The 27,575-nt window shown below is 53.8% G+C and overlaps 11 protein-coding genes across 11 annotated transcripts; 7 read left to right on the forward strand and 4 right to left on the reverse strand.

The window, feature by feature from the left end:
* Window positions 1-679: 679 nt before the first annotated feature.
* Window positions 680-1,380, forward strand: C8A04DRAFT_23787 (ubiquitin-conjugating enzyme/RWD-like protein; the record flags this gene model as incomplete). Its single annotated transcript, XM_062778809.1, has 4 exons — window positions 680-714; window positions 792-952; window positions 1,032-1,055; window positions 1,127-1,380. The coding sequence occupies 4 exons, from the start codon at window positions 680-682 to the stop codon at window positions 1,378-1,380; spliced, it is 474 nt and encodes a 157-aa protein (XP_062641367.1).
* A 1,268-nt stretch (window positions 1,381-2,648) lies between these two features.
* Window positions 2,649-7,433, forward strand: C8A04DRAFT_8635 (uncharacterized protein; the record flags this gene model as incomplete). The annotated part of the gene is made up of 13 exons (XM_062785186.1): window positions 2,649-2,674; window positions 2,895-2,945; window positions 3,034-3,059; window positions 3,141-3,167; window positions 3,250-3,285; window positions 3,345-3,496; window positions 3,578-4,570; window positions 4,637-4,920; window positions 4,986-5,090; window position 5,746; window positions 6,272-6,382; window positions 6,725-7,210; window positions 7,284-7,433. 13 exons carry the CDS (start codon window positions 2,649-2,651, stop codon window positions 7,431-7,433), a joined length of 2,448 nt encoding a protein of 815 aa, XP_062641368.1.
* A 384-nt stretch (window positions 7,434-7,817) lies between these two features.
* C8A04DRAFT_33548 (uncharacterized protein) lies at window positions 7,818-9,051 on the reverse strand (the record flags this gene model as incomplete). Its single annotated transcript, XM_062782502.1, has 3 exons — window positions 7,818-7,845; window positions 8,032-8,760; window positions 8,849-9,051. The coding sequence occupies 3 exons, from the start codon at window positions 9,049-9,051 to the stop codon at window positions 7,818-7,820; spliced, it is 960 nt and encodes a 319-aa protein (XP_062641369.1).
* A 371-nt stretch (window positions 9,052-9,422) lies between these two features.
* On the forward strand, window positions 9,423-10,964 carry C8A04DRAFT_8587 (peptidase M24, structural domain-containing protein; the record flags this gene model as incomplete). Its single annotated transcript, XM_062785171.1, has 4 exons — window positions 9,423-9,468; window positions 9,543-10,681; window positions 10,748-10,834; window positions 10,908-10,964. The coding sequence occupies 4 exons, from the start codon at window positions 9,423-9,425 to the stop codon at window positions 10,962-10,964; spliced, it is 1,329 nt and encodes a 442-aa protein (XP_062641370.1).
* Window positions 10,965-12,047: 1,083 nt separating this feature from the next.
* C8A04DRAFT_23792 (PRELI-like family-domain-containing protein) lies at window positions 12,048-12,656 on the forward strand (the record flags this gene model as incomplete). Its single annotated transcript, XM_062778810.1, has 1 exon — window positions 12,048-12,656. One exon carries the CDS (start codon window positions 12,048-12,050, stop codon window positions 12,654-12,656), a length of 609 nt encoding a protein of 202 aa, XP_062641371.1.
* Window positions 12,657-13,755: 1,099 nt separating this feature from the next.
* Window positions 13,756-14,380, reverse strand: C8A04DRAFT_23793 (uncharacterized protein; the record flags this gene model as incomplete). Its single annotated transcript, XM_062778811.1, has 2 exons — window positions 13,756-14,091; window positions 14,165-14,380. The coding sequence occupies 2 exons, from the start codon at window positions 14,378-14,380 to the stop codon at window positions 13,756-13,758; spliced, it is 552 nt and encodes a 183-aa protein (XP_062641372.1).
* Window positions 14,381-14,979: 599 nt separating this feature from the next.
* C8A04DRAFT_23794 (P-loop containing nucleoside triphosphate hydrolase protein) lies at window positions 14,980-16,006 on the forward strand (the record flags this gene model as incomplete). Its single annotated transcript, XM_062778812.1, has 4 exons — window positions 14,980-15,055; window positions 15,181-15,210; window positions 15,272-15,640; window positions 15,750-16,006. 4 exons carry the CDS (start codon window positions 14,980-14,982, stop codon window positions 16,004-16,006), a joined length of 732 nt encoding a protein of 243 aa, XP_062641373.1.
* A 549-nt stretch (window positions 16,007-16,555) lies between these two features.
* C8A04DRAFT_23795 (uncharacterized protein) lies at window positions 16,556-19,416 on the reverse strand (the record flags this gene model as incomplete). The annotated part of the gene is made up of 4 exons (XM_062778813.1): window positions 16,556-18,845; window positions 18,901-19,063; window positions 19,123-19,258; window positions 19,309-19,416. 4 exons carry the CDS (start codon window positions 19,414-19,416, stop codon window positions 16,556-16,558), a joined length of 2,697 nt encoding a protein of 898 aa, XP_062641374.1.
* A 1,863-nt stretch (window positions 19,417-21,279) lies between these two features.
* On the reverse strand, window positions 21,280-21,546 carry C8A04DRAFT_23796 (uncharacterized protein; the record flags this gene model as incomplete). Its single annotated transcript, XM_062778814.1, has 1 exon — window positions 21,280-21,546. One exon carries the CDS (start codon window positions 21,544-21,546, stop codon window positions 21,280-21,282), a length of 267 nt encoding a protein of 88 aa, XP_062641375.1.
* Window positions 21,547-23,226: 1,680 nt separating this feature from the next.
* C8A04DRAFT_33550 (ABC1 family-domain-containing protein) lies at window positions 23,227-25,208 on the forward strand (the record flags this gene model as incomplete). The annotated part of the gene is made up of 3 exons (XM_062782503.1): window positions 23,227-23,621; window positions 23,693-23,843; window positions 23,901-25,208. 3 exons carry the CDS (start codon window positions 23,227-23,229, stop codon window positions 25,206-25,208), a joined length of 1,854 nt encoding a protein of 617 aa, XP_062641376.1.
* Window positions 25,209-25,994: 786 nt separating this feature from the next.
* C8A04DRAFT_23798 (prolyl 3-hydroxylase 2) lies at window positions 25,995-27,120 on the forward strand (the record flags this gene model as incomplete). The annotated part of the gene is made up of 2 exons (XM_062778815.1): window positions 25,995-26,697; window positions 26,783-27,120. 2 exons carry the CDS (start codon window positions 25,995-25,997, stop codon window positions 27,118-27,120), a joined length of 1,041 nt encoding a protein of 346 aa, XP_062641377.1.
* Window positions 27,121-27,575: the final 455 nt, after the last annotated feature.

A 27,575-nucleotide genomic window follows, 5' to 3' on the forward strand; every position in this document is an offset into this window, starting at 1 on the left:
ATGTAAATATAGGGGCTTCGGCAACAAAGGAGAGAGTTGGTAAAGGCTTGGATTTGGGAAATTGCTTGAAAAATCACATCTTACTATGATTGAGTTGTGGACTGCATTCAACAACCGGAAGCCATGCTATAATGAGGTTGTCTAGTGGGCAGAGGGCTACCAAACACCAGTTATGCTGTTTGTGTTTCTTTATAGATTAAAGGGCACGGGCTTTGAGACATTGAGAAGTCCTATGATAAAATGGCCAATTCTTTGTTTTGTGAAAAGTTCTGACCGAGCGGCAAGCTTGAAAGGATGTGACCCCGCTGCTCGTCAGGTTGCCGGCCGAAACCCCAAGCCTTCCCAAGCCTCCATTCCCCACAATGAAGCAGCGTCCATGCTGAGGCAGCCTGGTCTGTGCGGACATCAGACGAAGGTTCGAACAGCGCTTCGCGATCCAGAAACTATTCCTCAAACCGAACGGGCGCGCTGCCTTTCCCCCACGTTTCTCACCTTGGAATCTTTCCTTTTGAGCCTTCTCGTGATTCGCATCTCGATTACGCCATACAACGCCCTTACCTACGAGTTGCCTTTTTTATCGGTTCGAGACGGCACCCGATCACCCACGAACCCACTTTATCTTCAAATTAGGCAGCCCATCAAACTGTTTCAACACAAGCACACAAGCACACAAGTCAAGATGTCATTGTGTCAGAATCGCCTCCAAGAAGAGCGGTACGCATGCTATCCGTCTCGACCTGGTTATGGAAGCAACCCGCGTCAGCCTTGCTAACCTCTCGCTCGCTCTACAGGAAGCAATGGCGTAAGGACCATCCGTTCGGCTTCTACGCCCGGCCGCAAAAGAACGCCCAAGGAGTGCTTGACCTCAAGGTGTGGGAATGCGGTATTCCAGGCAAAGAGAAGACAATCTGGGAAGGCGGCCTCTTCAAGCTGGTCGTTACTTTCCCCGATGGTATGTGACGCCGCGGTCCCTGACCCGACCACTTACGCAAATTCATGACAGCAGAACTAACCACCCGATAATCGTGCAGAATATCCCACGAAGCCACCTAAGTGTAAGCCCGATCGACTCCAATGCGCACCACAACTGTTTTGAGCCATGTGATTGACATTCATTCTTGCGCAGGCAAGTTCGTGCCACCGCTCTTTCACCCAAACGTCTACCCCTCCGGAACTGTTTGTCTCTCGATTCTCAACGAGGAGGAGGCTTGGAAGCCGGCAATCACAATCAAACAGATACTTCTCGGCGTCCAGGACCTCCTCAACGACCCGAATCCGGAGTCCCCAGCACAGGCCGAAGCGTACAATATGTTCAAGCGGGATCGGACGCAATACGAGAGGCGCATCAAACAGATCGTGCGCGAGAATGCCGCCCCATAGACAACCATGATGGCGGGTATGGTTCCCGGGTGGTACCGGAGCTGCTGGGGACATGAGCGGGCTTTGGGGTTCGATTTATGGAGTTCAAGGATACCATTGGCGGTGGGCGCCCAAGCGCACGGAGTTCATGTGGTACAATCCATCGGGATAATCTTTCCGCGTTGAATTACGAAATGATTTTGATTTTGGGAACTGGTTCGGGGGGATGGGACCGGGGGCATGGGACCGGTGGGATGGGACAACGGCCAAGGTATGGCTATGTGGCATGAGGGGGCCAAGGGGTTTGTTCGCAAGTACATGCGCAGTTCGGCGGCCCCCGTGCCGTGGCATGTCCCCCAGGGTGAGGCAGGTAGGGGTGTCCAGAGTCTCATGACATGGGCCGCAAGCAGCGATCTTGTTGACAGATGTCGTTCTTCAGCGTCGCATCTGGGGCACCTGCGCACTCACCCCGCGGGGTCTTGGCCGCGGCTTGGCCATTGGCTTGACCCCCACTACCGAACGAGGGAATCTCATGGCCCCCAAAGGTGCTGACGGTCAGTTGACAATTCTTGTTTCTCAATACCTACGTTAATCCCTCTGTATTTCGCCGGAAACAGAAGCTCTCGTAGTCTTGTCACTTGTCGTTTGAGTCGGTGTCTCTCGTCCTCATTCTTTGGTCTTGTTCCTTATCAGTCTGATTTAGGTAATGCCTAAGTGGAACTCAATCCAGTGAAGACCCCTTGTTCGTGGGCCAATCAACAACACACCCGACATCGGCCTCGGTTTCTCTGACTCCCAGTCTTCCTAGCGCTGGAGCTCCGTGCCCATCTTCCTGAGAGGCGAGGTTCTTGGACTGGGATCCTTGGTCATGGAAACGGAAACATTGGAGCCAAAATTTGCAGCTGCCCAGGGGTCCCTTCTCCCGGAGGCGAGAAGGCGGGTGTATCGAATGCAGCCGAATTTGGACACCACACAAATTTTGAGACGTGTGACTCTTTTCCTCTCGCCCTCCACACAACAACTTACTCTTTAACCCATCCGACTTCATCCCACGGAACCTGGCTTGTGTGGCTTCTCTTCTATGTATGAAGATCTCCTTACATCCCACGTTTCTCATCCCAGGCGGTTATCTCCCTCCCACCCCGAGCCAAAGTATAAAGTGTCACCTCGGCAGCTCATCAAACGAACATCAATTAGACCCCGCTATTATTTAAGCTCTGCGAATTCTCATAGATCGACATTCCCCTTGACAATCCTGAGGGAACAGAAGCTTTCTTAAAACCTTCAAGATGTGCGGCATCTTCGCTTGCCACAAGTAAGCTGCCCGTTTCTCTGTTCCTTTTTCTTGTCGTTGGCTTCCAAGAGCGTGGTGCGCAGATGTCCCCGGATTTGGGAGTCATTGGTGTGTGAGATATGGATGGAGGGGTAAACCTTTTGCCCCGCCATCGCGATGCGCATACTTTTCGCGACTCGCCTTCAAGTACCAATTTTTTGTCTCCCTTTAACGGCGCATTCGCTAACAACATCGCGCATAGCCACCCGGATGTGGCCAAATTCAAGCCGACGGCCCTGAAGCTTTCCAAGGCGTATGTGGCTCCCAATTGGCCCTCCTTCGAGTTATCGCATCCCAGAACGAACCGCGAAAATTGACATCCATTTTCTCTTATCTTGCAGTATTCGGCATCGGGGTCCCGATTGGAGTGCGTTTCAACCCCCCTGAATCTCGAGTCGCACGAGATAAACAGAAGAGCAACCACAGCTAACATTTGGTTTTCTCCCAGGCGGCAGTGTCACCTGCCACAACACGAGTATGTTCTCTTCTTAGGGTTGGAAGAATAAAAATGACGGGAGGAGGAGGGGATCGGGATTGTTGACTGACTTTCGGTACAGTCTTGTGCCACGAGCGGCTCAGCATTGTCGGCGTTGGTACGATACCCTATCCTCCATTTATTCGTCGTTGGAGTCGAGGCCGTCTAACAAGAGAGCAGAAAGCGGAGCGCAGCCACTTACCAATGCCGATGAAAGCATTGTACTCGCCGTCAATGGCGAGATCTACAACCACCGTCTGATTCGCAGAAGCCTGAAGGAGCCCTACCACTTCAAGACCGCATCGGACTGCGAGGTCATCATCCCTCTGGTGAGTTTCGACGAATAGAAAGAGAGCGGCGGATATGATCAGGGGGGCAGCGACAGGCTAACCTGTTATACTTTATTCAAGTACATGGAATATGGTCTCGAGGCCCCCGTACACCTGGACGGCATGTTCTCTTTCGTTCTTTACGACAAGCAGCTGGACCGCACCATTGCCGCCCGCGACCCCATCGGTATCACCACTCTTTACCAGGGCTGGTCGTCCTCGCAGCCCGGTACCGTCTACTTCGCTTCCGAGCTCAAGTCCTTGCACCCCGTGTGCGACAAGATCGAGTCATTCCCGCCCGGCCACATCTACGATAGCTCGACTGGAAAGCGGACCCGGTATTTCCAGCCGGCGTGGTGGGATGGCACGAAGGCCCCGGAGACCCCGCTCGACCTGAAGTTGTTGCGTCAGACACTCGAGAAGTCAGTGAGGAAGCGCCTCATGGCTGAGGTTCCCTATGGCGTTCTGTTGTCAGGTGGGCTAGATTCCAGCCTGGTCGCGTCGATTGCGCAGCGGGAAACACTGCGGCTCAGGAAGCTGGCCGAGGAAGCCAAGGATAGCTCCGAACAACCGGCCGACGCGGACCGAGGCGAGGGGCTCGTTGGTATTGACGACGACAACAAACTGTCGACCATGACTTTCCTTCCGCAACTCAACTCATTCTCCATCGGCCTGCCCGGGTCGCCTGACAACAAGGCCGCGCTTGAGGTGGCCAAGTTCCTCGGCACCAAGCACCACGTTATGACCTTCACCATCGACGACGGCCTTAACGCCCTGTCAGACGTCATCTACCACCTCGAGACGTACGACGTCACCACGATCCGCGCCTCGACGCCTATGTACTTGCTTTCGCGCAAGATCAAGGCCATGGGAATCAAGATGGTGCTCAGTGGCGAGGGCTCCGACGAAATCTTTGGCGGTTACCTCTATTTCCACGGCGCCCCTGACAAGGCGGCGTTCCACGAGGAGTGTGTCCGTCGTGTCAAGAACCTGCACTTGGCTGACTGCCTGCGTGCCAACAAGTCGACCTCGGCCTGGGGTCTCGAAGCGCGCGTGCCGTTCTTGGACAAGGAGGTAAATTGATCTCTCGCTTGCCCAGTACTTTCATACGTTTTCAAAGCTAATGATGGTGTGTGCTAGTTCCTCGAAGTCTCGATGGACATCGACCCCAAGGAAAAAATGATCACGGACGAGAAGCTCGAGAAGTACATCCTCCGTAAGGCCTTCGACACCACAGACGAGCCCGAGACGGAGCCGTACCTCCCTGAGAAGATCCTCTGGCGCCAGAAGGAGCAGTTCTCAGATGGTGTCGGCTACGGGTGGATTGACGCCCTCAAGGACCACGCTGAGCTCAACGTCACCGACGAGATGATGAAGAACCCCAAGCCCGAGTGGGGTTCTGATATCCCAGATACTAAGGAGGCGTAAGTCTAAGCCGTGGACCAAAGAGGGAAAGCTTTCACCCCGGAAACTAACACCAAAATCATAGTTACTGGTACCGCACTATGTTCGACGAGCACTTCCCGCCGTCGTGCGCCTCGACGGTCATGCGGTGGACCCCCAAGTGGTCTAAACAGACCGACCCTAGTGGCAGGTGAGTTTACATCTGGGCCTGAACAAAGCTTGAGAGAGTTGAACTGGGGATTAACCACGGATGTTTAGGGCGATCGCTATCCACAAGGCCAAATATGACGATGCGTAAGCCGGATCGTAGAAGAACCGAAAGCCTCAAGTGTTCACTTGCCCCTGTATATAGTTCGGGAAATCTTTGGATGAAATAGGGCTCATCATTGAATCTTTGGCGTCTTCTAAAATGATCACCATGTCCCTGAGTCTTGATCTGTTCTTGTCGAACCGCGACCATTCGATTGTAAAGTGATTTGCTGACTCAACATAGCATTTGGTCAACTTTGGGCGCCGATATAAACGCTCCACTATAGGGATGACTCGTCGGAAGCAAGCCCGCTTGTCGGGCAAGCGGATACCGGCGGTTAATGTTTATCTTGCCGAGACTTCGAGAGCGGCTTTTTTCTTCACCCCACGTCTATCCTGCAAGCGGGGTGCTGATGTTGTTGGCAATAACTCTAAAAGGCTCAGGGTCGGGTGTTTTCAACAGGCGGTAATTCGTCAACTAATGGCCCCTGAGGTTCGGTAATTCGGCAACTCATGGCCCCTGTTCGGGATTGGACGATCCTCAAAAATTGCTCTGGAAGAGGAAATGATGACTCCAGGGCGTTGAAGAGGGTTAGGGTTAGGCGAAAACACCCGTCCAGTGAGGGCCCACGTGGATTCAGACAGCGGGCCACCACTGGGCGCTGCGCTTGGAGAGCAGCTGCCGAGCCGCCAATCACAGGACCCTGAGAAATTTCTTGTAACATCGTGGGCCAATTCCGACACTGTCCTGCCCCAACAATTCCCCCAAAAAGTCAAAGGAGTTTTGGAATTTAGTTTGTTCCTGACCCCCATTGCGCCAGTCCCCTTTCCTCCCACTACATCCCATCTTCACACCCACACCACCAACCACAACAACCCCTCCGCTCAAACACATCGCCAACATGTCTGTCCCTGCCTTTACCGATATCGCCAAGGCGGCGAACGATGTACGTTACAGTTCCTCCGCGGGGCTCGTGGGGAAGTTTTGCGCGCATCCGCGCCCGGAAAAGAAGCGGGATTTCTCGCGAAGCTTACCCCCTGTCTCCCGAGTTCCCCCCGCATCGGGAACAACATGAACGATGGACTGACTGTTGTAACTTGGTCGTCTAGCTCCTCAACAAGGATTTCTACCACCTGTCCGCCGGCACCGTCGAGGTCAAGAGCAACACGCCCAACAATGTTGCCTTCAAGGTCACTGGCAAGAGCAGCCACGACAACGCCACTAGCGGCGCGGTATGTGACAACCCCGCCAAGTTGGTGATGAGGCTATAGGGGGTGGTGTTGGGATTCTAGTGCTGATTTAGTTTCGTTTCCTGGCAATAGATCGAGGGAAAATACGTTGACAAGCCCAATGGTAAACCAAACCATCCATCCCACCACAAGAACACCAACGATTCGCGACATGCGTACCGTCGGCACTCGAGGCCGGCTTCGGTCGCTTGGCGAGGGTACCTGCGCGGGATTCGGGGGCCCGTCATTTACAAGCGCCCCGTTTAGTCGACGGTGGTCATGGACGGGCATGGCTCGGCACAGGCGCTAATTCAGTGGACACGCGCAGGCTTCACCCTTACCCAGACCTGGAACACCGCCAACACCCTCGAGACCAAGGTCGAGATGTCGGACAACCTGGCCAAGGGGCTGAAGGCTGAGGGTATCTTTGCCTTCCTCCCCGCTACCCAGTCGCGCGGCGCCAAGTTCAACCTCCACTTCAAGCAGCCCAACTTCCACGGCCGCGCCTTTGTCGACCTGCTCAAGGGCCCCACCGCCAGCATCGACGCGATTGTCGGCCACGAGGGCTTCCTCGCTGGTGCCTCGACCGGCTACGACGTCCAGAAGGCCAAGATCACCGGCTACAGCGCTGCTGTCGGCTACCAGGCCGCTACCTACAGCGCCGCGATCACCGCGACCGACAACCTGAGCATCTTCGCCGCCTCCTACTACCATAAGGTCAATAGCCAGGTCGAGGCCGGCTCCAAGGCCACCTGGAACTCCAAGAGCGGCAACAACGTCGGCCTCGAGGTCGCTGCCAAGTACCGCCTGGACCCCGTCTCCTTTGTCAAGGTACGTACCAAACCCCCCTCCCCCCTCCCTCGCCCACCACTCCGAGCTCCCATTAACCTAATCTCGCGTGTAGGCCAAGATCAACGACCGCGGTGTCGCCGCTGTCGCCTACAACGTCCTCCTCCGCGAGGGTGTGACCCTCGGTGTGGGCGCCTCGTTCGACACCCAGAAGCTCGACCAGGCCACCCACAAGGTCGGCACTAGCTTCACCTTTGAGTCGTAAGCTGGTAGCTAGCTAGCTGTACAAAAACATAGGAGAGATGGGTAGCCTTGCATTTCGTTTTACCTGTGAAAGCGGAACCTTGGGCCTAGCGTTGTTTTTAATTCGCGACAAAACAACGTCACTTTTACGGCAAAGGTGGTGAGTGAGTGATAATGATGCGTCTGGGTCAGGCGAAACGGACGCGGGGACTTTAAGCCTGTGAGGCACGACAGACGTTGTATAGAGAGGTGCATCAACCCCTTTCTTTCCTCGTACCATATTCTATATGCGTGCATATGTTGAGGGGCATAGTTGTTGGCATCCATAAAGACTTCCCAGGTAGCGTATACAACTTTTATGACCCTGCTCTCTCGTCATGAACTCTTGTTGATGTGTTTGCCTTTTTTATTCAATGAGTACAGTAAATAGACCTCTGGCGATATCATAACATTGCGGTAGTGCTCCACCAAAGCATCCTGTTGAGCCAGCATCAAAACATCCTCATCATTTCACATTCTCCCCCTTTTGCCCCCCTCCCTTCTTCCCCTCCTTCCTCTCCATCTCCCGCTCTCCTTTCCTTTCCAGTCTTGGCTCCGACCACGGTTCAGAAAACACCCACATCGGGCCAAGCACCACCACGCCCAAAATAGCCACAACCCCAAAGAAGCTCATCGTGGTATTAGTTTCCTCATGGTCAATATCCACGCCCTTTTCTCTAGCCTGCTTGTGTGCCCGTCGGTCATCACTCCGCCGTTGCGCCCGCTCGTGCGCTTTACGGTTGAAATGCGGCGTGTCGTAGTCGACATCGTCTTTAAACGGCCGTTGCCCGGGACCCATCCCGCCCAGTCCACCGGTTCCGCTAGAACCACCACCCGGCGGCGGTGGTGTATGTCCCTGTCCACCCGCATTACCTCCCCCTGCCGACGTCTCCCCCGATGATGACTCTGACGACGACGAAGAAGCCGACCCAGCATACCTCGACTCCGCCCCGCCCGTACTCTGCTCATGCGCAGCCCGTCTCTTCGCCCCATGCACCCCCCACCCCCCACTCCGATAAAAGCTCGGCGGCGGGCCCTGGTACGTTCCCCGGCGCCGACTGAGGCCCGAAGCGGGGCGCCCGCCGGCCGGGTTGTTGGAGGAGCTGCTGTGGTAGGAGCCGCCGGGCCGGTTACCAGGGTGGTGGTGGTAGTGTGGGTTGAGGCGGAGGTGGTCGCGGTCGTAGCGGGCGCGCTTGTCGGCGTGGCTGAGGATGGAGTAGGCTTCGTTGATGCGCATGAAGCGCGTGGAGGCGTGAGGGTCGGAGGGGTTGTGGTCGGGGTGGTGGCGTTTGGAGAGGACGTAGAAGGATCTGGGTGGACTGGGGTGTTAAGGGGGGAGGTTCAGAGAAGGGTTCTAGGTTGGAGAGGGATGGGAAATTTGTTTTTGTGATGGCGCACTTTTTAATATCCGCTGGCGAGGCGTTCAACGGGACGTTCAATGTCTCATAGTGGTTATCATGGCCGCTAATATTGGTCTCAAGGCCGCGGACGCATAGAGTTGGGTGGAAGAAACGACGGCAGCCCCATGATGCTGCTCGAGAGGTTTGGGTGATGATGTGGGCGGGCAAGGCAGCGCCGGTAAGACTATAGCGGAATGGCATGCCGCATCCTAATGGGCTCTCACATGGTCTAATTGGCGGTGGGTTTGGAGCGTGCGTGGAATGCCCGCTGGTTGATGATGCGGTGGATGAGTGGGTGAGTGTGGCCCCGTTTCTAGAAACGAGTGACGAAATCGACAAGCGAGACCAAGACGCTTCGATGCCAAGCCCGGGGTGCTCTCGTGCTGCAGGGAACTGTGGCGTCACCAAGGTTTTATCTCATCACGCTCATGCAAGCGCCACATTTCTGCCCCGCCAGGCTCGCTGTAAATCCTCAAAGCCGTTGGTGGGGCAAGGATCCGGAGTTGGTTCTTCAAGTTCAACTCAGGATTTCATTAACCATTTGGTTCTTGGGAACAACTGGAATCTTCAACATGGCGGCTCAAGCACCCCCGACGGAGGAGCTTAGCAAGCTAAGCGGTATGGTGAATTCTTCAAAACTACACTAGACTGACCCCACCAAAATTGCTCGTAGTCTCTAACTAACTGCTTAGTCGAGGACGCGAGCACCAAACCAAAGCCGGATGCGTCTGCGGCGGATAACGGGAACTTGAACGACAGCGACGACTCCGACGATGACGCTGAGGGAGCCGCCCCTGCCGCAGGCACAGGAGCCACCAAGAAAAAGAGGAAGAGAAAGCCCAAGAAGAAGAAGAAGAACCCGACCCAGCAATCCGACCCGCCCCGCGTGTTGATTTCGCAGTTGTTCCCGGATAAGATATACCCTAAGGGTGAGGAGGTTGAATATGTGAATGAGAATAGCTACCGCACCACAAATGAAGAGAAGCGCCATCTCGATAATCTCAAGAGCGAGTTCTTGAACGACTACCGCCATGGCGCCGAGGCCCATCGCCAAGCCCGTCAGTGGGCGCAGAAGAACATTAAGCCCGGTCAGACGCTGACGGAGATCGCCAATGGTATTGAGGACTCGGTCCGCGCCCTTGTCGGGCATCAAGGACTGGAAGAGGGGGATGCGCTTATTGCGGGCATGGGTTTCCCGACCGGCCTCAGTATCAACCACTGCGCGGCGCATTACACGCCGAACGCGGGCAACAAGATGGTGTTGCAGGAAGATGACGTGATGAAGGTTGATATCGGCGTCCATGTCAATGGCAATATCGTCGACAGCGCCTTTACTCTTGCATTTAACCCCCGGTACGACCCGCTCCTGGAAGCCGTGAAGGCTGCTACCAATGCAGGCATCAAGGAGGCTGGCATCGACGCGAGGCTCGGTGAGATAGGCGGAGTGATACAGGAAGTCATGGAAAGCTACGAGGTGGAAATCAACGGCACGACCTACCCCGTCAAGCCCATCCGAAACCTGAACGGGCACAGCATTCTCCCGTACAACATCCACGGTACGAAGAGTGTGCCTATCGTCAAATCCAACGACACCACCAAAATGGAGGAGGGAGACGTGTTCGCGATCGAAACATTCGGCAGCACGGGCGTTGGCTACGTGCGCGAAGAGGGTGAGGTATCGCATTATGCCAAGCGCGGTGATGCATCTAAGGTCGACCTCCGCTTGAGCTCCGCCAAGTCGTTGTTAAGCGTCATCAACAAGAATTTTGGTACCCTCCCATGGTGTCGGCGATACCTAGACCGTCTCGGCCAGGATAAATACTTGCTGGGGGTGAGACTCTTTACTTTTACTACCCCTAGACTGGGAAACGAGGATGTACGCTGACACAAGCTGTAGTTAAACAACCTCGTCGCAAACGGCATCGTTGAGTCGTATCCACCCTTGGTGGACAAAAAAGGCTCGTACACAGCGCAGTTCGAGCATGTGAGTTACCAAAGCCTGCACAAGAGAAGGAGCTCGTAGGAATCCCGCTAACCTCCACTCCTTTCTTCCGCAGACCATCCTCATCCGACCCACTGTGAAGGAGGTCATCAGCCGTGGCGAGGACTTCTAGAAACCACAACCAGGATCGAAGAGGTTATAACGATTATTTACAGGACCCTTGGTGGCGTCAAGTTGCGGAAGCACCGGCAATGTCACCGTTGGGCTTCCTACGTAGAAGATTTAAATGAACAAGCTTGACGAGTAAAAGCCAGGGCTACGAATAGTCAAAGTGATAAAATCATTTGTCTTGTCCCGCATCCCGGTTATAGTTAGTTAAGCCGAAGCCGAGCCGTGGGGCATGTGCCACAACCCCCGCGTTCTCCCCTGGTTCTCGACGTCAAGTTGAACGGGCTATAACGGGGGAGCGGGGGATTTGCTGGTTCAAGATATCGGGCACTCCGTTTCGTCTGATATTTGATGAAGTCTACCGTTGAGTGAAACTGGCTTGCGGGCGCAGCGACAGTCGCAGACGAGGTTTGGCAAGCCGGCGTTTTCCGGATGATGCATGACAACTTCAGACGGTGGCGACAGCGAGATCCATGACCATGGAAAACGGCAGAAATTGATTCCGACACCGCCCGAGCCCCGTTTCACCGTTCTGGCTGGAAGGCCCACCGCCCACCAACCAACCCCTCTCACCGATTGGGCTGTTTGCATCCAGACCAACCAGCGCTGTTCCGAAATTTTTCACCATCCCCCCACAAGCAAGCGAAAGAGAGGGCGCTGGCAGGGGTCGCCACTCACCGTTCCGATAAGACCTGGAGTTGGCGTGCCCAATCGACGCCATTCAAAAAGGCTCACAACCAAAAACTCCCCGTTTCAGGCGGTTGGACTTCTTTGCTCTTTTCTGCATTGTGCCGCACCGCCATTTGGCTTTCTCCCCTAAAAAACAGAAATCCCGACAAAAAAAGCGTCCTTTCTACCTTGTCGACAACGCGAAAGCCGATTGTCGAAACCGCCTGACCGCAACCGCTGGCCTGCGGAGACACCCAAAAACCCTCGTTAAAAATTTGCCGATCTCTTCACTCGACTTCGGCACACGACCGGAGTTCCGGCAAAGCCGGCTACATCAACAATCAACCACCAGAATACTGCCCACTGACTCGACGCTTTCTGAGCCCCGAGCCCCGAACCAGCGTCGTCGAAATCGACAATGAAGGTATTCTCAAACTCGGAAACCTTCAACTACTCCTGGGAGGAGGTATCGACCGCCAACTGGCGGAAGTACTGCCCATGGAACGAAAAATCCACACATGTTGTCGCCGTTGATACCGTCAGCCGGACGGTCGACCCAGCCACCGGCATCCTGCGAACAGAACGGCTCATCACCTGCCGACAAAGCGCCCCCGACTGGCTCAAGAGCCTGATGGGCGGGTGCATGGACGAGTCGCAAGTGTTTGAGACGTCCTACGTCGACCCGCGCAGCAAGACAGTAACCATGGTCTCGGCCAATCTCACATGGAACAACCTGATCAGCGTACAAGAAACGGTCGTCTACCGCCCTCTCAACGACCACCAAACCGCCTTCGAGCAGGCCGCTCAGATCACCGCGCTTTGCGGTGGCTGGCAACGCATCAAGAACCGCATCGAGGACACACTCGTCAAACGCTTCCACGAGAACGCCGTCAAGGGAAAGGAGGGGTTCGAGGCCGTGCTGGCTATGAGCCGTCGCGTGTTTGCCGAGGAACGCGAGCGTGAGCGTCTGATGCTGCTCCAGTCGCAGGCCAGCAACATCCGCTTGGCCGAGGCGGCGACAGCATGAAACTGGACCGGCGGCGGGGCAGACGAGGAAGCTGATGGGGCGGTTCGCGAGCCACCTCATCGCAAACTCCAATGCCAATCGACCTGGACCAATCACCTCACAGCAAAGCTTCAACGCAGCGGTACCTGATACCAGACCGGCGACTAGCCCAACCTAACCCAAAACGAAAAGGCGACCACGACAATGTGCATTCGCAATGGCACCGGCTTCGAGCCAACACAAAAAGTGCCCGACGATAGGGTGGGCGCCTTGCGACGAGAGACAAACGAGTCGCACACACCTCTCCACAAAACAACATTGAGAGATTCATTTTCATTTCCTTCTTTGCATCCTCTCCCGGAAACACCCGGGGAGGCACGGTTAGGGTTCCAAAAAGGAGAAAAGTGCGACGGGGGAATTTTATGATTGGGGTTCATGAAAAACTGGCAAGCATTTAGAAAGCGATGCTTGTGGGCAGCAGGGAGTTCTTTGGCGTTTGGGAAAGCATGGCGTCGCGGTCTTGGCTTCCTTGATTTTTATTTTTTGCTTGTTTTTCTTTCCTCCCATGTACCACCAATACAGGGGTTGGACTGCTTTTCTTCTACATTCTTGGCTTCCGCTTGTCCTTCTCCTGTCATCCACGAAATTTCGGGATTATATTCGTACACTGATCGCTCGCACACATATACCCCCGCAAGCGAGTTGGTGCGCTAGGAAGAAGACTCTTGTGTAAATAGAGGAAAGAAAACGGAGGAGGAGGAAAAGAGGGGAGTGGTCGTTTTTTGTTACGAGAGGCTCTCCACTCTTCTTCCCTTTACTAGTTTTGCATGGCGAGGCGTGATAGATCCTGATCTGGTCTTGGTGCTGTTGAGAGAGATGGGGCCAGCAGAGACGTCCCTAGAATATCGATAGACGATAGATACCTAGCTATAAAGAAGCACGGGATGGATTATTCCTCTCCACTACTTACAACCTATCCTACATTCCATTCACCTCCCAACTTCTCAGAGATGCGCCCTTGGCTGCAACAAGTTCAATTTGAAATGAATTAGAGGCAAATACGCCTTGGAACCATACTACATTAGACCCCAGGCATTCCGTTACACACCCAATATATCACCTATGTACACCCAAACCCCCCTCTCCTCCCCTCCCCCAACCTCGCAGTAGCCCTCTCCAAATAATACCCCAACAACCTCCTCGTCTCCCCATCCACCCTCTTCCTTGCCTTATCGCCAAGCTCGTTGTTGACGCTGTCACCACTGTCCGTATGATTGAGCACGGTTTGCAAAAAGTTCACTGCTTCAGCATACCGCTTGAAGAAGTAGAGCTCCTCTGCAGCGTGGAGAAGGTCTTGGGCTTCGGGTTTTGTGAGTGGGGTGGGTTCTGCTGGTGGTGATGATGGCGGTGGTGATGATGATGGGGAGGTGACCAGCGAAAGGACATGGGTGTGGATCTTGAGGTGAAAAAGTAAGTAAATCCGATATCTCACAAAGAAACAAAAAGGGTTAAAAAAGAGAAATATCTACCTCGCCGTTCTCAATCTTGGGTAGATATGTCTTCTTTAGAGACTGGAACGCTTCTTCTGATAATGCACTGCGTTCGGCACGGGTGGGTCGGTGTTCAGTGGTTGGGTTGGAAGTTGATGAGGGGGTGTCGGCCGGGAGAGCCGCTTCGTCGGGCTCGGAATCGGAGAGGTCCAGGGCGAGGAGGAAGAGGTCGGGGTCGGTTGGTTCTGTTGTCATGGTTTGGGTTTTGGTATGGGTTTGAGTTGGGTTCTTTTTTTTTTTTTGAGGGCGTTGAAGGGATTTGAGGCGTTTATGAACCTTCGGAAATTCTGATCATAAGTTTTGTTACGCCTTGAGGGTTTCCGGGTTTGGAGAATTGTCGATAGTCTACTAATTCAACGTCGAAATGTGTGGTTGTTTTTCATCGACCGAATTTGTAAATTCTGGAAATGGAGTAAAAGAGCTGCGGTATGCCGTGCGGAGCCCACAAGCCGGCAGCCCGGTAACACTGAGCACCGCATCTCCGCTTCTGGTGTTTCTTGATCTCCACTGTTCCCGGCTCAACAACACATGAGTATCCTTGACTTGCTGGAATAGTTTTCGATCTAGATCCCGGCCCTGTCTTTGATCTTAGGGACGGTACGTATTCAAATTTTACTTCTGACCAGTCGGCCAAAGTCTCCGCTGCCCGCAAATCTAACCGATATCTACCCCTTCGAGGTCTGTTTTGTTTGTGCATATGAAAGTCCCTGTTAGAACTGTGCTGACTTATACGAAGCATAGTTCTAGTCGACTTAAACCCATTTCAGCCTTATCGGTTCATTCACTCGAGTATGATGGATGCCACTTTGAGCCGTCTCCTCGACATTGCATGGGACCGGTTCACCAAAGCCCCTGAGAACACACGGTTTTGTAAGTCACATATCTTGACCATTCATGTTTCCCGAGTCGCCCCCTACCCGGTGCCCTCCAAGAGTCTGTTTACTTCAAATATAATGAAGCACACTGTCTCCATGGCTACTAACATCCCTCAACAGTAATCGCCATCGGCGGAATCCCCGGTTCCGGTATACCCTCCTCCCTTTCCCCATCCAAACCAAAACCACAACCCATCCTAACCTCCCCTAGGCAAAACCACCCTCTCCCAACGCCTCACCACCGCCCTCAACGCCCGCCACGCCGCCCTCACCTCCCAACCCCAACAACCCCAACAACCCATAGCCGCCTTCGTCCCCATGGACGGCTACCACCTGACCCGCGCCCAACTCGACGCCCTCCCAGACCCCGCCACCGCACACGCCCGTCGCGGCGCCGAATTCACCTTTGACGGCGCTAGTTTTGTGCAACTCGTCCGCCAGCTCAAACAGGAAGGGGAACCACTGACTGAGGCTACGCCGACGGTGTACGCGCCGTCGTTTGATCACGCTGTGAAGGATCCGAAGGAGGGGGATATTGCGATTGGGGGGAGGCAGAGGATTGTTGTTTTGGAGGGGAATTGTTAGTTGCCAGCCCCCCATCCCCTTTTCTTTTTTCTCCCTTACCTGGGCTATCCATCATCAGCTGGTTCGGTTCATACGTAAGGCTTACTGATTGATACCATCTTCAGACCTCCTTCTCGACACGCCGCCCTGGTCCCAAGCAATCCCCCTCTTCTCACTCACGATCTTTGTCTCCGTCCCACGAGCTACCGCCCGCGCTCGTCTAGCGTCTCGACATGTCGCGGCTGGTTTAGTCACCACTCTCGCCGACGGTGACCGCCGCGCGATTGAGAATGATCTTCCGAATGGGGACGAGATCTTGCAGAGGCGAGTGGGAAAGGTCGACGTTGAGGTGGAGAGTTTAGAGGATGGGGGGTGGGTGTGAGTGAAAGCGAGTTGGTAGAGATAGGTATGGCAATTACGGTGTAGATGGGGAGACAGTGGTATCATGTCACATCAATAGCCCGCGGTATTGTTTTATAGTTTTATTACATCTAACAATCGTCTAACTACAACTACCAAGGCGCCGCTCCCTTGCGGACCTCCTTCTATAAACCTTACCAAAACTCCCGTTATGAGTGTCCCTTGTCCATTATGTCACCTCAATCTCGCACGCAGAATCGCCCGAAGGCTGTGTGCCTAGAATAGTGACGTATGAATGTGGACTCCGGCTTTCCGAATCCGAACTCCGGAAGCATAAACGCAACAAATGAGCCGTGATGAAACCGGAAAGAAACCCCAGATGCTCACCAAATGGTCAGCATCTAAAAAAGCGAGGAGACCCCAACCGAAAATGGCGGTTGAGCAACTGCCACGATGGCAAAAGAGGCGGAACGAGCCGCCCTCAGAACTTTCGCCAGATGTTCATTACATGACCAACAATGTGCCTTCAAATTCCTTTCAACAATGATTGAGCTCTGCCCTACTGGCGGCTCTAACGAGGAAGATGGAAGTTGAAATTTCCAGAGCTCGACGGGGCCACACCGGAGCTGTGCCTCGACGCCGCAAGACCACGCATTTTGGGCACGGCTTGGGGAACCACCTGAGGTGACGGTGATTCCGAGTGCTCAGCGGCCTTTGTCTGGGCCATAAGGGGCTGCAACACCTCAAGAGGGGGCACCGTCGAAGTGGTCGCGGTATTCGCCAACCTACTAGCCTGGGCTGGAGGGGGCGCGTACAGCATTTGTGTCGGGCGCGGTACCTTCTTGACTGTGGATATACCATTCGGCTTAGTCGGCTCGGTCGACGCCGGTTGAGAACACAACTCCATTAGGGCACGGCTCGAAGAGTTGGGCCCAGAAGGTCTCACAGGAGCAACTGTGCCAATGTTTTCAGAACTAGGGGCAGCGGGAGACCAGATTGAGAGACGCGACATCTCGAGGCGTAAGGTTTCCATATTATCGGCCTTCGATGGAGTGGAAATCTCGGTTCCAGTGTGCTCCCCTGGACCCGACGGCGCCGCTGTAGGTCCCTGGTCGTAGCTGAAAAGGGTTCGAGATTCAACAGGATCCAGATGGTGATTCTCCTCCTCTGGGCGTGGAAAAAATAAGTCCACAAGATCTTCCGTTCCGGTGGTAACCGCAACGCCAGGCGAAAGCTGCGCAAGATCGTTCAGATAGCTCCGCCCCCCAACCTTCTCATACTTCGGGCCGGTGAAGTAATCCGGATGTTTGACATCAGCAGTGCCAGACGCCCAGCGGGAGCCTCGAAGTCCCTTGTCTTGAAGACTACTAGCATCGAATGAGCTCGTCTCCGACACAGGGGTCTGACGGCTGGCGAACCCAGATCCAGACGTCTTTTCCTTGTCCTCATCACTTCCACTCTTACTCAAAGTCTTTTGCGTGTCGTCGATGGAGGCTGCAGCCTGTCTATTGGCAGCGTTTTGTCGATGGACGCTGTTCGCCGTCGAGGAGGCGCTGACCTGACGCTTGACAGGTTTCGGTAGGTACGGAATATCTGCTAGACATCCCGGCGGCTTGGTAGCGTTACTCCTCATGGACAACAAGTCCTCGATGGAGTACACAAGTCGCGACTGAACTTTGGACCTTAGGACCTCATTGATTGCATCTTCAAGCGTCTCCAATTCTTTCTTTCCAAGCCCTCCTTGCTTGGCCTCTTGGATCATGTACTGCAGGACGCCTGACTTGACGCCCTCAGCCGTTTCGCGAAATTCATGCTCAGTCACTGTCTTGCCGCCAGCACCACTGTAGCAGAAGAATTGGAACACCGTGCGGGCGGTGTTGACGACGGCGTCGCGGAATGATTGGATTGCATGCCCGCCGGGAGTCTTGTCGCTCGCGTGGTTGGCACCAATGACAGAAAGCATGTCGGACTTCTGGAACAACGGCTGGTCCGGAGCAGCACTTTCGCTGTCCACTTCGTGGGTGGCCTGGGACATCCTATCAAACTCATCCGCAGGAATCGGTGAATCCAACAGAGACGTATCCGCCACAGGAAACCTCTTCGCGACCTCCCTGACGGGGGCTTCGGACAGCTCTAAAAGGGACTCGGCAGGGTCCAGAGCCGATGTCTCTGCTGTGCGACCATTGATCGCCACATGGGCAGCAGGCATCTCGGTGGAGCGCCTGCTTGCGGCCCCGGCCGGGGCCGGGTCCTGTGCCGCGGTCGCCGGAATATCCACGGTGTGTAGATATTCACCGTTCTGAAGATCCTTGACGGTAGTTATAAACTTCACCAACTCAACCGAGGTTTTGAAGTAAAGCTGGTAACCGTGAATGCTGTGCCCATCTCGGAATGTGACGCTCAAGTGGTTGTCTGCCCCAGTGAAATAATCGTCCCAGGTAGCGATAGTCCAATGGCATTGAACACGGCTGCGGAGAACAACTTGAAAGACCCCCATCTCAGGCCTCTTAGCAGCCGATAGCACTGCAACTGCCGGCATCGCAGGATCAATATCTCGGCTTGAGAACCTAACACCAACCCTGTAAATGATGTTGGCGATGTGGACTGGGAGGGGGGTGTCCGGATCAACCCATTCCTTGGAGGATTCAGATATGGTCAGGTTCGAGATGTTCTCTCGGCGAGGAATCTTGGCGGTATTCGCAAGTGAAACTCCCTTCGGGTTGGGCCGAGCTGTTGTGGAAGATGCAGGCCGCCTGACCGTGCCATTCTGAGCGGGAGGGCCCTGCTGTTTAAGGACGACCATATGTAGCTGCTGTTGAAGAGGACTGGCAGACTTCTTCTTCTTTTTCCTTCCGCCGGGCCTTGGATAGTCAGTGTCATTAGTTAGGTAGTAAAAAGGACTTGAGAAGGACCTACTGGGCATTGCGCTGGTTGAGAATGGACATGGTCATGTTGCCCACAAGAGCACCCCGCGACACACCGGTTGAGGTGTTATCATAAAGCCTGCCGCCGCCAAGATCGTCCAAACCCCTAACCCCTTCGGCGTCATCATCATTGAACACCCCGGAGTTTATGGCAGCTCCAAACAAGGTCAGCATGTCTCCAGATTTGGCCTTTTTTTCACCATGACTAACGAACCTTCCCAGACCTCGTCGAATCTCATCCCTTGCGAGGGTAGCCGTCGTGAAGGCGGCGGCGGCGGGTGGTGAAACTGCTGATTTCGATTGCCGGTATCGAGCGGTAGGTTCTCGATGCGCGAAATTCCGAGGTCATCCTAAAAGTCGTTAAGAATAGAACGGTAGAATTACGGATGGGAGGTCTAACCAGCATTGCTCGCCTAGCGGCCTCGTCCTTGAGTTTCATCTCCATATCCGTGCCGGGCTGTTGCTCAGCACCCTGGCTAGAGGGGTTGTTTACCTCCTTAGAGGGCATGGCGACGCTGGTTACCCGTGTGTGTTGTAGGCAACGCAACGCTGAGGAGAAATAAATATGTCCAGCGAACTTCACCCTCTTTAATTGGGGCAGCCCGGTTGTGAAGGGTATTTAGAGGTTGGCCTGAAACAGGTATTTGGGAAAGGGTGCGGTAGGTATCTGAGAGATAGTTAGAGACCGATGGTTGTATCATGCGTGGGGGACGGGCTTTGGTAGAGGGCGGGATAACGTTTCTAAAGGCAAAAGAAAGGAAATGATCGAAAGATTTGTTAAAGTAGAGGAAGGAGGGAAGTACGTCCGGATTGAAACGGTCCAAGGCCGAAATAATGCCGTGATGTGTAATATGTAGCATGGGAAGGTGCGATGGGGACGCGATCCCTCGTTTGAAGGGAAGGCACTGGTGGGTAGCAACTCACTGGATTCCGGAAGACCTTCTAAATGGCTTCGAGCTGGAGAAAGCAATTGGAAGTGAGGGCGGAAGCTCAAGTAGCTTGGTAACCAGATGCTCGAAAGATGATGCGAAAGGAGAAACTTGTCGATGGTCCTGAAGATATGTGTCAATGAACACCGGGTCCGACGGTTAGATGGGTCGCAACTTACCTTGCCACGTGTTTGTCAAGTTCCCGAATGCTAGCACCGGAAGCAAACTCGATCTTCCCTTCGAATTGCAAAATGGCAGTGCGGAAGAAGGTTGATTGTCGCTGGATTGCAGTATTGAAGTGGTCAACACCAGCACCGTTGGTAGCAAGTGAGCTCTGTTGGTGTTGGGGAAGAGAGAGGTAGAAGGAAGAAGGAGAGTGTTCGGAAGATAAATAAAGAAAAGCTTTTTAGCTTTTTCAAACAATGGAAACGTGTGTGGTAGGAACCCGGCCACCAGCTATGGCAAGAGGCAGAGCGGAACTAGGTAGGGTAAACGGCCCTAAACTCCCGGGCCGGGCGGGTATCGAGAGATTCAAAAGACTGGCGGAGGTATTGAACGGTGAGTTAAGAGCGGGCCGGGGCCGGCGACATTGAATCATGAGTTAAGAGCAGAGGCGGGTCCAAGTTCGATAGCGACAGTACGAAAGCCGGAATATCTGTGGCACGGGAACCGGAATATGGCTTCCTCCCACTCATGCCCGAGCTAAGTCAAAGGTGGGATTTGAGGGTGTCATGTTCAAAAGGTGGTTCGTATTCTGATATGGAGGAGACTCGGCGTGCCTGATAAGAGTGACATTGAAACTCCTTTGACACTAAGCAGCTTATACCTATGATAGAATCACAAAACTAACAGTATCGAGCGTGGTGAGTCAAGGATATTGTTGCTTTCAACTGTGTAGTTGTAAGAAGTGGGCTAAACGAGCTGGTGGAACATGTGGTTCACGGCATACAAAATCGTGGCATCTGTCCCTTTCTATCAGAATATAGCTGTGGACTAATTTCCTTTGATTTGCTGTTGGAACTCCCCTCTTAGCATTCCCTCTTTGTTTACTAACTCGTCGTCTTACCCCTGAAAACGATTCAGGGGTAAAATATTGGCCCGTGCACGATACTTACCGCAATACTGGATGGTGTAGCCATTGCCTATCGCACCAGCCTCTGGGTGGTTAACATCATCAGGTAAGGGAGATGAAGAGTTGGAATTTTCGGCTTTCGGGATGGGTTGTTATTGGTTTTGCCTTTGTCCTGCCATCAAGCCCTATAACGAAAATAAGACACAGTCAGATCCTCTTTCAACGGCCAACCCATTACCGTGTTCGTCAACTATTAACTCGTAACAGTTGCGATATGCTATGTCAAAGGATAAAATTTCTTCATGATACAATGGTGACTTCTATGAAATTTCTATATTCCCCGGTAGCCCTAGGCAAAAACAGAGAGCCCTTATGCCCGTGCATCCTTTGGCGGCTCGTTCAGCCCGTCCTTCCCCTGGCGACCAATCTTACTCATATCAACATCCTCCGAAGCCTTGGTCGCAGGCTCGCGGAGACCAGTTGTTGTGCCTGGACCAGTAGAGATGTCACCTGCTGAAACGCCAGTGCTGGCGGTGGTTCTGGCATCGGCTGAGTTGAAATCGGAGGCGGTCGGGGGTTGCTCGGGGAGGGGCAGGTTAGCCTGGGCCTTTTCGATCTTGGATGCTTTGGACGCCATGTTTGGTGGGTTTCGTAATCTTCGAGCTTGTTAGCTGGTATTTAGGGACAAATGCCATAACGGGTATTCTTACTGGCTGAGTACGAAGATTGGGAATTCTTTGGTGATTTTAAGTACTGGGGTTGGGGTGTAAAGAGTTCGGCTGTTGACGATAAGAGGGATAACAAGTTTGACACTTGACTGGAAGAACTTCTAATGATTTCGATCTCACAACTGAGCAGAATGGAAACCGAGTTTATAAGTTTTTAACACGGTATTAAAATCGATAGCGATGGTGAAGAAAGATGGCAATGACGTCACTGACTTCAAGGCACTCCTTGCATTGACCCATATCTGACGCCAATGCTCTGATATATCTAGCAAGTCATGACATCGACGGAAATATGTTGTGGACCGGGAATTGCGGATCTAATAACGTTGGGAAATACGTCGGGATGTCGGACTCGGTCGAGAACCTGGCTGCTGCCACCGTTGCCCAGAGAGCCAGGGTACAATGTTCGTCATGGTTGAAGATTTGTTTATCAAGCGAGCATCATTGAAGCCATAACGAGAGTCCTGAAGTGAATCCACTTTTGTAACCTGACTCATGGGAAACCGAAAGGAGAAAGCTTTGGGACGGTGCGGCGCGTTTAATAAATTAGCTTGCATCAGCCCATCATTCAGTCTTAACAGACAAGCGTCTAATTAGTGTTTTTTTCCGCTCTAAGTCGGGATTATTCCACCTAATCCTACTCTTCACACTCGCAACATGGAAATAAAGGGGTAGTATCGTGGCCGATAGGAGAGACTGAGGGCTAGGGGAGTGAAGCTCAGCGGGGGTTGATGAATGTCAACAAATGCTTAACCGTATGAGCATTTTCCGCTCGCTTCAAATGGAAGAGATCGAGAAACCGTTGTATCGGCCTTGTAAAACGGAGAGGATAGCTAAGATTTAAAAGCATGCTTCAGTATCTCAAGCCCATTCCAACGGAGGAATTATATACTTAACCTGCGTCTCGTCTAAATCCCCTTTTTCCCTCTATCTCCGGTTGTTTACTCACCGTGTTGCTGGGGACGAGTTGAGGACCGGTCCTGAGCCGCTGACACATACGAATACAGCAGTTGACAGCTTGCAGCAAATGCTCACCGGCTTGCTGACTCTCCACTTATGGGGCGGAGACGCGCTCAGCGGATGAGCCTCTACAATCACAGCGCAGCCCGCGCAGCGCCGAACTGCCATTGGCAATGGACAATCTCGTCCAAACAAGACGCTCCCGTTGTCGCCGCCGTCGCAATTGGCTTTGACGACGTGGCGAGGAAACGTCTGGAGGTTGCAACAGACAACCGAGGCATCTTTAAATTTCCGTGCACGTACCGGGGTTGGTTGCGCTCGCCTTTTTCAAAATGGGGGCCGAGACTTTTCCGTTCTCGGCGATAGGCGGGCCAAGTTTGTGAAATTTCTTGCAGGGGGGGCTAACGGCTGCTGCGGTCTGCGGCCAAGTCCAACCACAGTTCAGTGTCTTGTCTCTCATTCCGCTTTGCCAACTAATAATAATTATCGCTGGCTCGCTCGCTCAGCCTGGCTTTTAATCACCCGGCATCTCCTCGAGAAAGAATGTCCGCGCATGTCCGCAACGCTGCGAGGATCCCAACAATGCGCGAGAGACCGATGATTTAGCCCCATCCCGACCGAGCACGATCATGCTGAAACCGAGTTTCCCCCCGTCCTTGATCGCGAGGCGCCTCCTCGGCACCAGGGGCAGCCCCGGTGTTGGTACCGGCCTTGGGAACTGGACTTGCGCCCGGTGCCGTGGCACTGGTAGCGGTAGCAGCAGCAATGGCAGTCGGATCTTTCGACCGAACCCGTCTCGACCTCCTCCACCCGTGAGGCAATATGGCACTGCGAGGCCGTCGTTCACATCCCACACCCCTCCAAAGGGGAGATCCCGGCGGCGAATTACGGCGGCGCTGTTGGCCACGGCTGGGGGAGGAGCCACCGCGATGTTGGTGTCTGTAGGGGATGATGTTAAGAACAGTTACGAAGCGATGGAACGCTCGGGGCGGGTGGCTTCGACATTGTGGCTATGTATTAATGAGTAGGTTATTTGCAATGGGGGTTTAGGGGGCGAGACTTTTTTGAGCGTCCAGAGGCTGATATGGGTTCTAGTTACCGGACGACACTTAATCAGCGAGAGACACTCGAGGACGAAGACGAAAAGGAGCATTTCTTAAAAGCATGCCACAAGCGGTGTGCCGATAGGACATTGAAAGTGTTGGAGAAGAATGGGGGGATATTTATCAAGCTGGGACAGCATTTGGTAGGCATGGCGAAGCCTCTTGGAGAAAGAAGTCCGTACGTACTAACGATCTTCTAGAGTGCGATGAACTACCTTCTTCCCGCCGAGTGGACGACTACATTCATACCGCTGCAGGACAAGTGCCCGGTGTCCTCCTTCGAGTCGATCGAGGAAATGTTCCGCAAAGACACGGGCAGCGAACTATGGGATTACTTCTCTGAATTCTCCCCCGAACCCATTGGCGCCGCATCACTAGCGCAGGTACACTTGGCGACTATCAAGGATACAGGGCAAAAGGTGGCCGTCAAGGTCCAGCATCCAAGCCTACAACAATGGGCCAAGCTGGACATGTCCCTGACGACGTTTACATTCTCTATGCTGAAGCGCTTCTTCCCGGAATACGACCTGGAATGGCTGTCTTCCGAGATCGAGGTCTCACTTCCCCTGGAGCTCAACTTTGTATGCGAGGCGGAGAATTCAAGGCGAACCAAGGAGCACTTCTCGCGCATCCCCGAGCTGCCGCTCGTCATCCCGAACGTAATTTGGGCGAAGCGACGCATTCTTGTCATGGCGTGCGAGGCCGGCCGACGCTTAGACGACCTCGCTTATTTGGATTCGGAAGGCATCGACCGCGACGAGGTCTCGGCCACCTTGGCGCGGGTGTTCAACGAGATGATCTTTGGCGATGATGCTCCGCTACACTGCGACCCGCATGGAGGCAATATTGCGATCCGAAAGAACACGACGCGACGCCGCGGCGCCAACTTTGACCTCATCCTTTATGACCACGGGCTGTACCGTGACATCCCGCAATCGCTGCGGCGATCGTACGCGAAGATGTGGCTGGCCATCATCGACGGCGATATCGAGCGGATGAAGAAATACGTCAACGAAGTAGCGGGCATCGGCGAGGACCAGTTCCCGCTGTTCGCCTCCGCCATCACCGGCCGCGATTTCAGCGTCGTCAGCTCGTCCATTACCGCTCCCAAGGATGCCGCCGAGCAACAAAGTATGAGTGGCGCCCTTCAAGACGGCCTCCTCGTCGACCTCGTCCAGATGCTCGGCCAAGTACCCCGCATCATCCTGCTCATCCTCAAGACGAACGACCTAACTCGCAGCCTGGACGAGAACCTGCACACACGTCAGGGCCCCGCGCGCCAGTTTCTAATTCTTGCGCGCTACTGTATGCGCACCGTCTTCTACGAGCAGCTCGAAGAGATCCGCGCCTGCGGCTCGCTGTACTGGCCGCCCAACGCGTTGCGGCTACTGGCGGCTTGGTTGGGGTATGTTCGAGTGGGCGCCAAGCTGGAGGCGTATGAGCTGTGGATTCGGGTTAAGCGGGTGTTGGGGTATCAAAATGGGATAGACTTGGGTGCTATGGCGTAAGGGTGGGCGCAAGCAAAGCGAGCATTTAGAAATAGAGGGTGGGGGAAAGGTACATAGGTTTGGATTTTCCTTGTTATCTTGTTATACGACATGACATACACATGAGACCACGTTTTGCGTTCTTGTTTTTGGAAGTTTTGGATGAAGCGAGAATTTGTGAAGGGGGTTGTTGCCTGTGGTGATCAGCTAGGCTACCAGCCTTGCGAGTGGATTTTACGAGTATTGGGGTGTCCTCTCAACTGACACGTTGCTAGGACGAGAGGGACAAACGCACACATCCCGGGCGATTTGTGTTGACCGGGGCCCGAAGCGTTCTAATTGAGTATTCTCTGGGTTAACGTTATCGTACGGTCACGGTTCGTTTCTTCACGCAAGGCTCACTGTGATCCTTGGCCCGGAAAACAGGGGTTCTCGATTGAATCTCCATTCTGCGTCAACGGCTGATGCCAAGCCTAGGCGGTCTTCCCAGGCAGGCATCAACACTGCCACGGACGGGAACCAGTCAACCAGTTAAGACCACGGAAAACTGGCCGAAGAGGGCGTCAAGATGCGACGTGTTTGATTCGACGGAATATGCCTTTATATCCCAGCAGTAAGCCCACTTTGCGAATCCCTTTTCTTCATAAAACCGGTACACAAGCCCGAGTAGCAACACGCCTTGGAAGGTCAACCGCGACAATTCTTCAACCACACATTTCACATATTTTTGCCTACTTCACTTCATATCCTCTCTACCTTCAGCAAACTAGACACTACAACAAGGACTCCAACCTATTGGCCCCCAAAATGCTCTCCAAACTCAAATCCGCCATATCCCCCCCACCCCCTCGCAAAGCCCCCATCCCCATCAAAACAACCTACACCTCCCTGCCCATCACCCTCCCCCCATCCTTCCTCACCACCCCACTCCCCGACGACGCCCTCCCCATAACCATAACCCCGATCCCCTGGCCCCAAACCCCCCTCCCCGAATACGCCCCCCTCTACGCCACAGTCCTCGATAACGTCCTCTCCCCCTCCGAATGCGCCCAACTCCTCCGCCTCGTCGAATCAACCGTGCCCCCCCTCGGGGCGGAAGGCGCCGAACTGCGGCGCAGCGAGACAGATCCGTGGATGCCGGCGTTGGTAAATGTGGGAGGGGGGTTTGAGGTGTTGGAGGCGGGGTATCGGAATGGGGAGAGGATTGTGTGGGATTGTCAGGAGGTGGTGGATCGGGTGTGGGAGAGGTGTGTGGAGGCGGAGGGGGGGAGGTTGAAGGGGAGGTTTGCGAGGATTGAGGAGGGGGAGAGGGATTTGGTTGGGTATTCGGCTGTTGTGGGAAGGGGGAAGGGGGATAGGGGGGAGAAGGCGAGGAGGAGGGTGGAGGGGGGTGCTGGTGGTGATGGGGAAGAGGAGGAGGAGGAAGAGGAAGAAGAGGCGTGGTGGGAGTTTTTGAGGGTGAATGAGAGGATGCGGTTCTTGAGATATGGGAAGGGCGGGTTTTTTAGACGTGAGTTTTTTTTATCACTTCTCCCTCCTGCATATGTTTCTTGATCTTATTGAACAATGGTTATCTGACTTCTGACTGAAACTAGCTCACTGCGACTCACCCTACCGAGACGTCCAAGACCCCTCGCGTCGCATCGTCACCATGTTCACCATCCACCTGTACCTCAACGACTCCAAGGCCGAGGTGCCCGGGGCAGACCTCGTAGGAGGGGCCACCACTTTCTTCTCGAACGACGAGAAGCGCAGGCTGGATGTCCATCCCAAGGCCGGGCGTGTGCTTATCTTCCAGCACCGGAGACTCTTGCATTCGGGGGATGATGTGCTGGCTGGGACAAAGTACACGATGCGGACGGATATTATGTATGAGTTTAAGATTAGGAAGAAGCGGAGGGGCAACGAGGAGGAGAGCGATGTGGTTCAGTAAGGGTGACAGGGTGAAATACATGGGTGGGTAAGCGAAGAGTTGGACAAGTCAGGGGTAATATAAAATGGAACTGATAGTGAGATGAATAGCAGATGGCCATAGGGGTAAATATAGCAAAAGCTACTCCGCTACTTAGCTTTTTTTTTTTTTCCCTTTTTTCACACAATCCGCGCTCGGGGAATACACCGTTAAACGCTCCAAATTGACCTCATCTCATTTCAAGAAGAACAGGGCATCAAATTGCTAATGGTACTGTACCCATCCTCTTTTCAGGGTCCATTGCCAAGCTGTTCCTGCAGGTGGAGCACTCCTCACTGCAGGTGTAATACTAAATGCCCCGCGTTTCATACAGTAATTACTCCCGTCTCACAACATCTTACTCCCAAACTAAACCACCAACACCCTCACTTCAATTTTCAGAAACACAACAACTTAACTCACAACAACACATTCAC

Source organism: Dichotomopilus funicola (assembly GCF_033296635.1).
Source record: "Dichotomopilus funicola strain CBS 141.50 unplaced genomic scaffold C8A04scaffold_1, whole genome shotgun sequence".
Lineage (NCBI taxonomy): Eukaryota > Fungi > Ascomycota > Sordariomycetes > Sordariales > Chaetomiaceae > Dichotomopilus > Dichotomopilus funicola.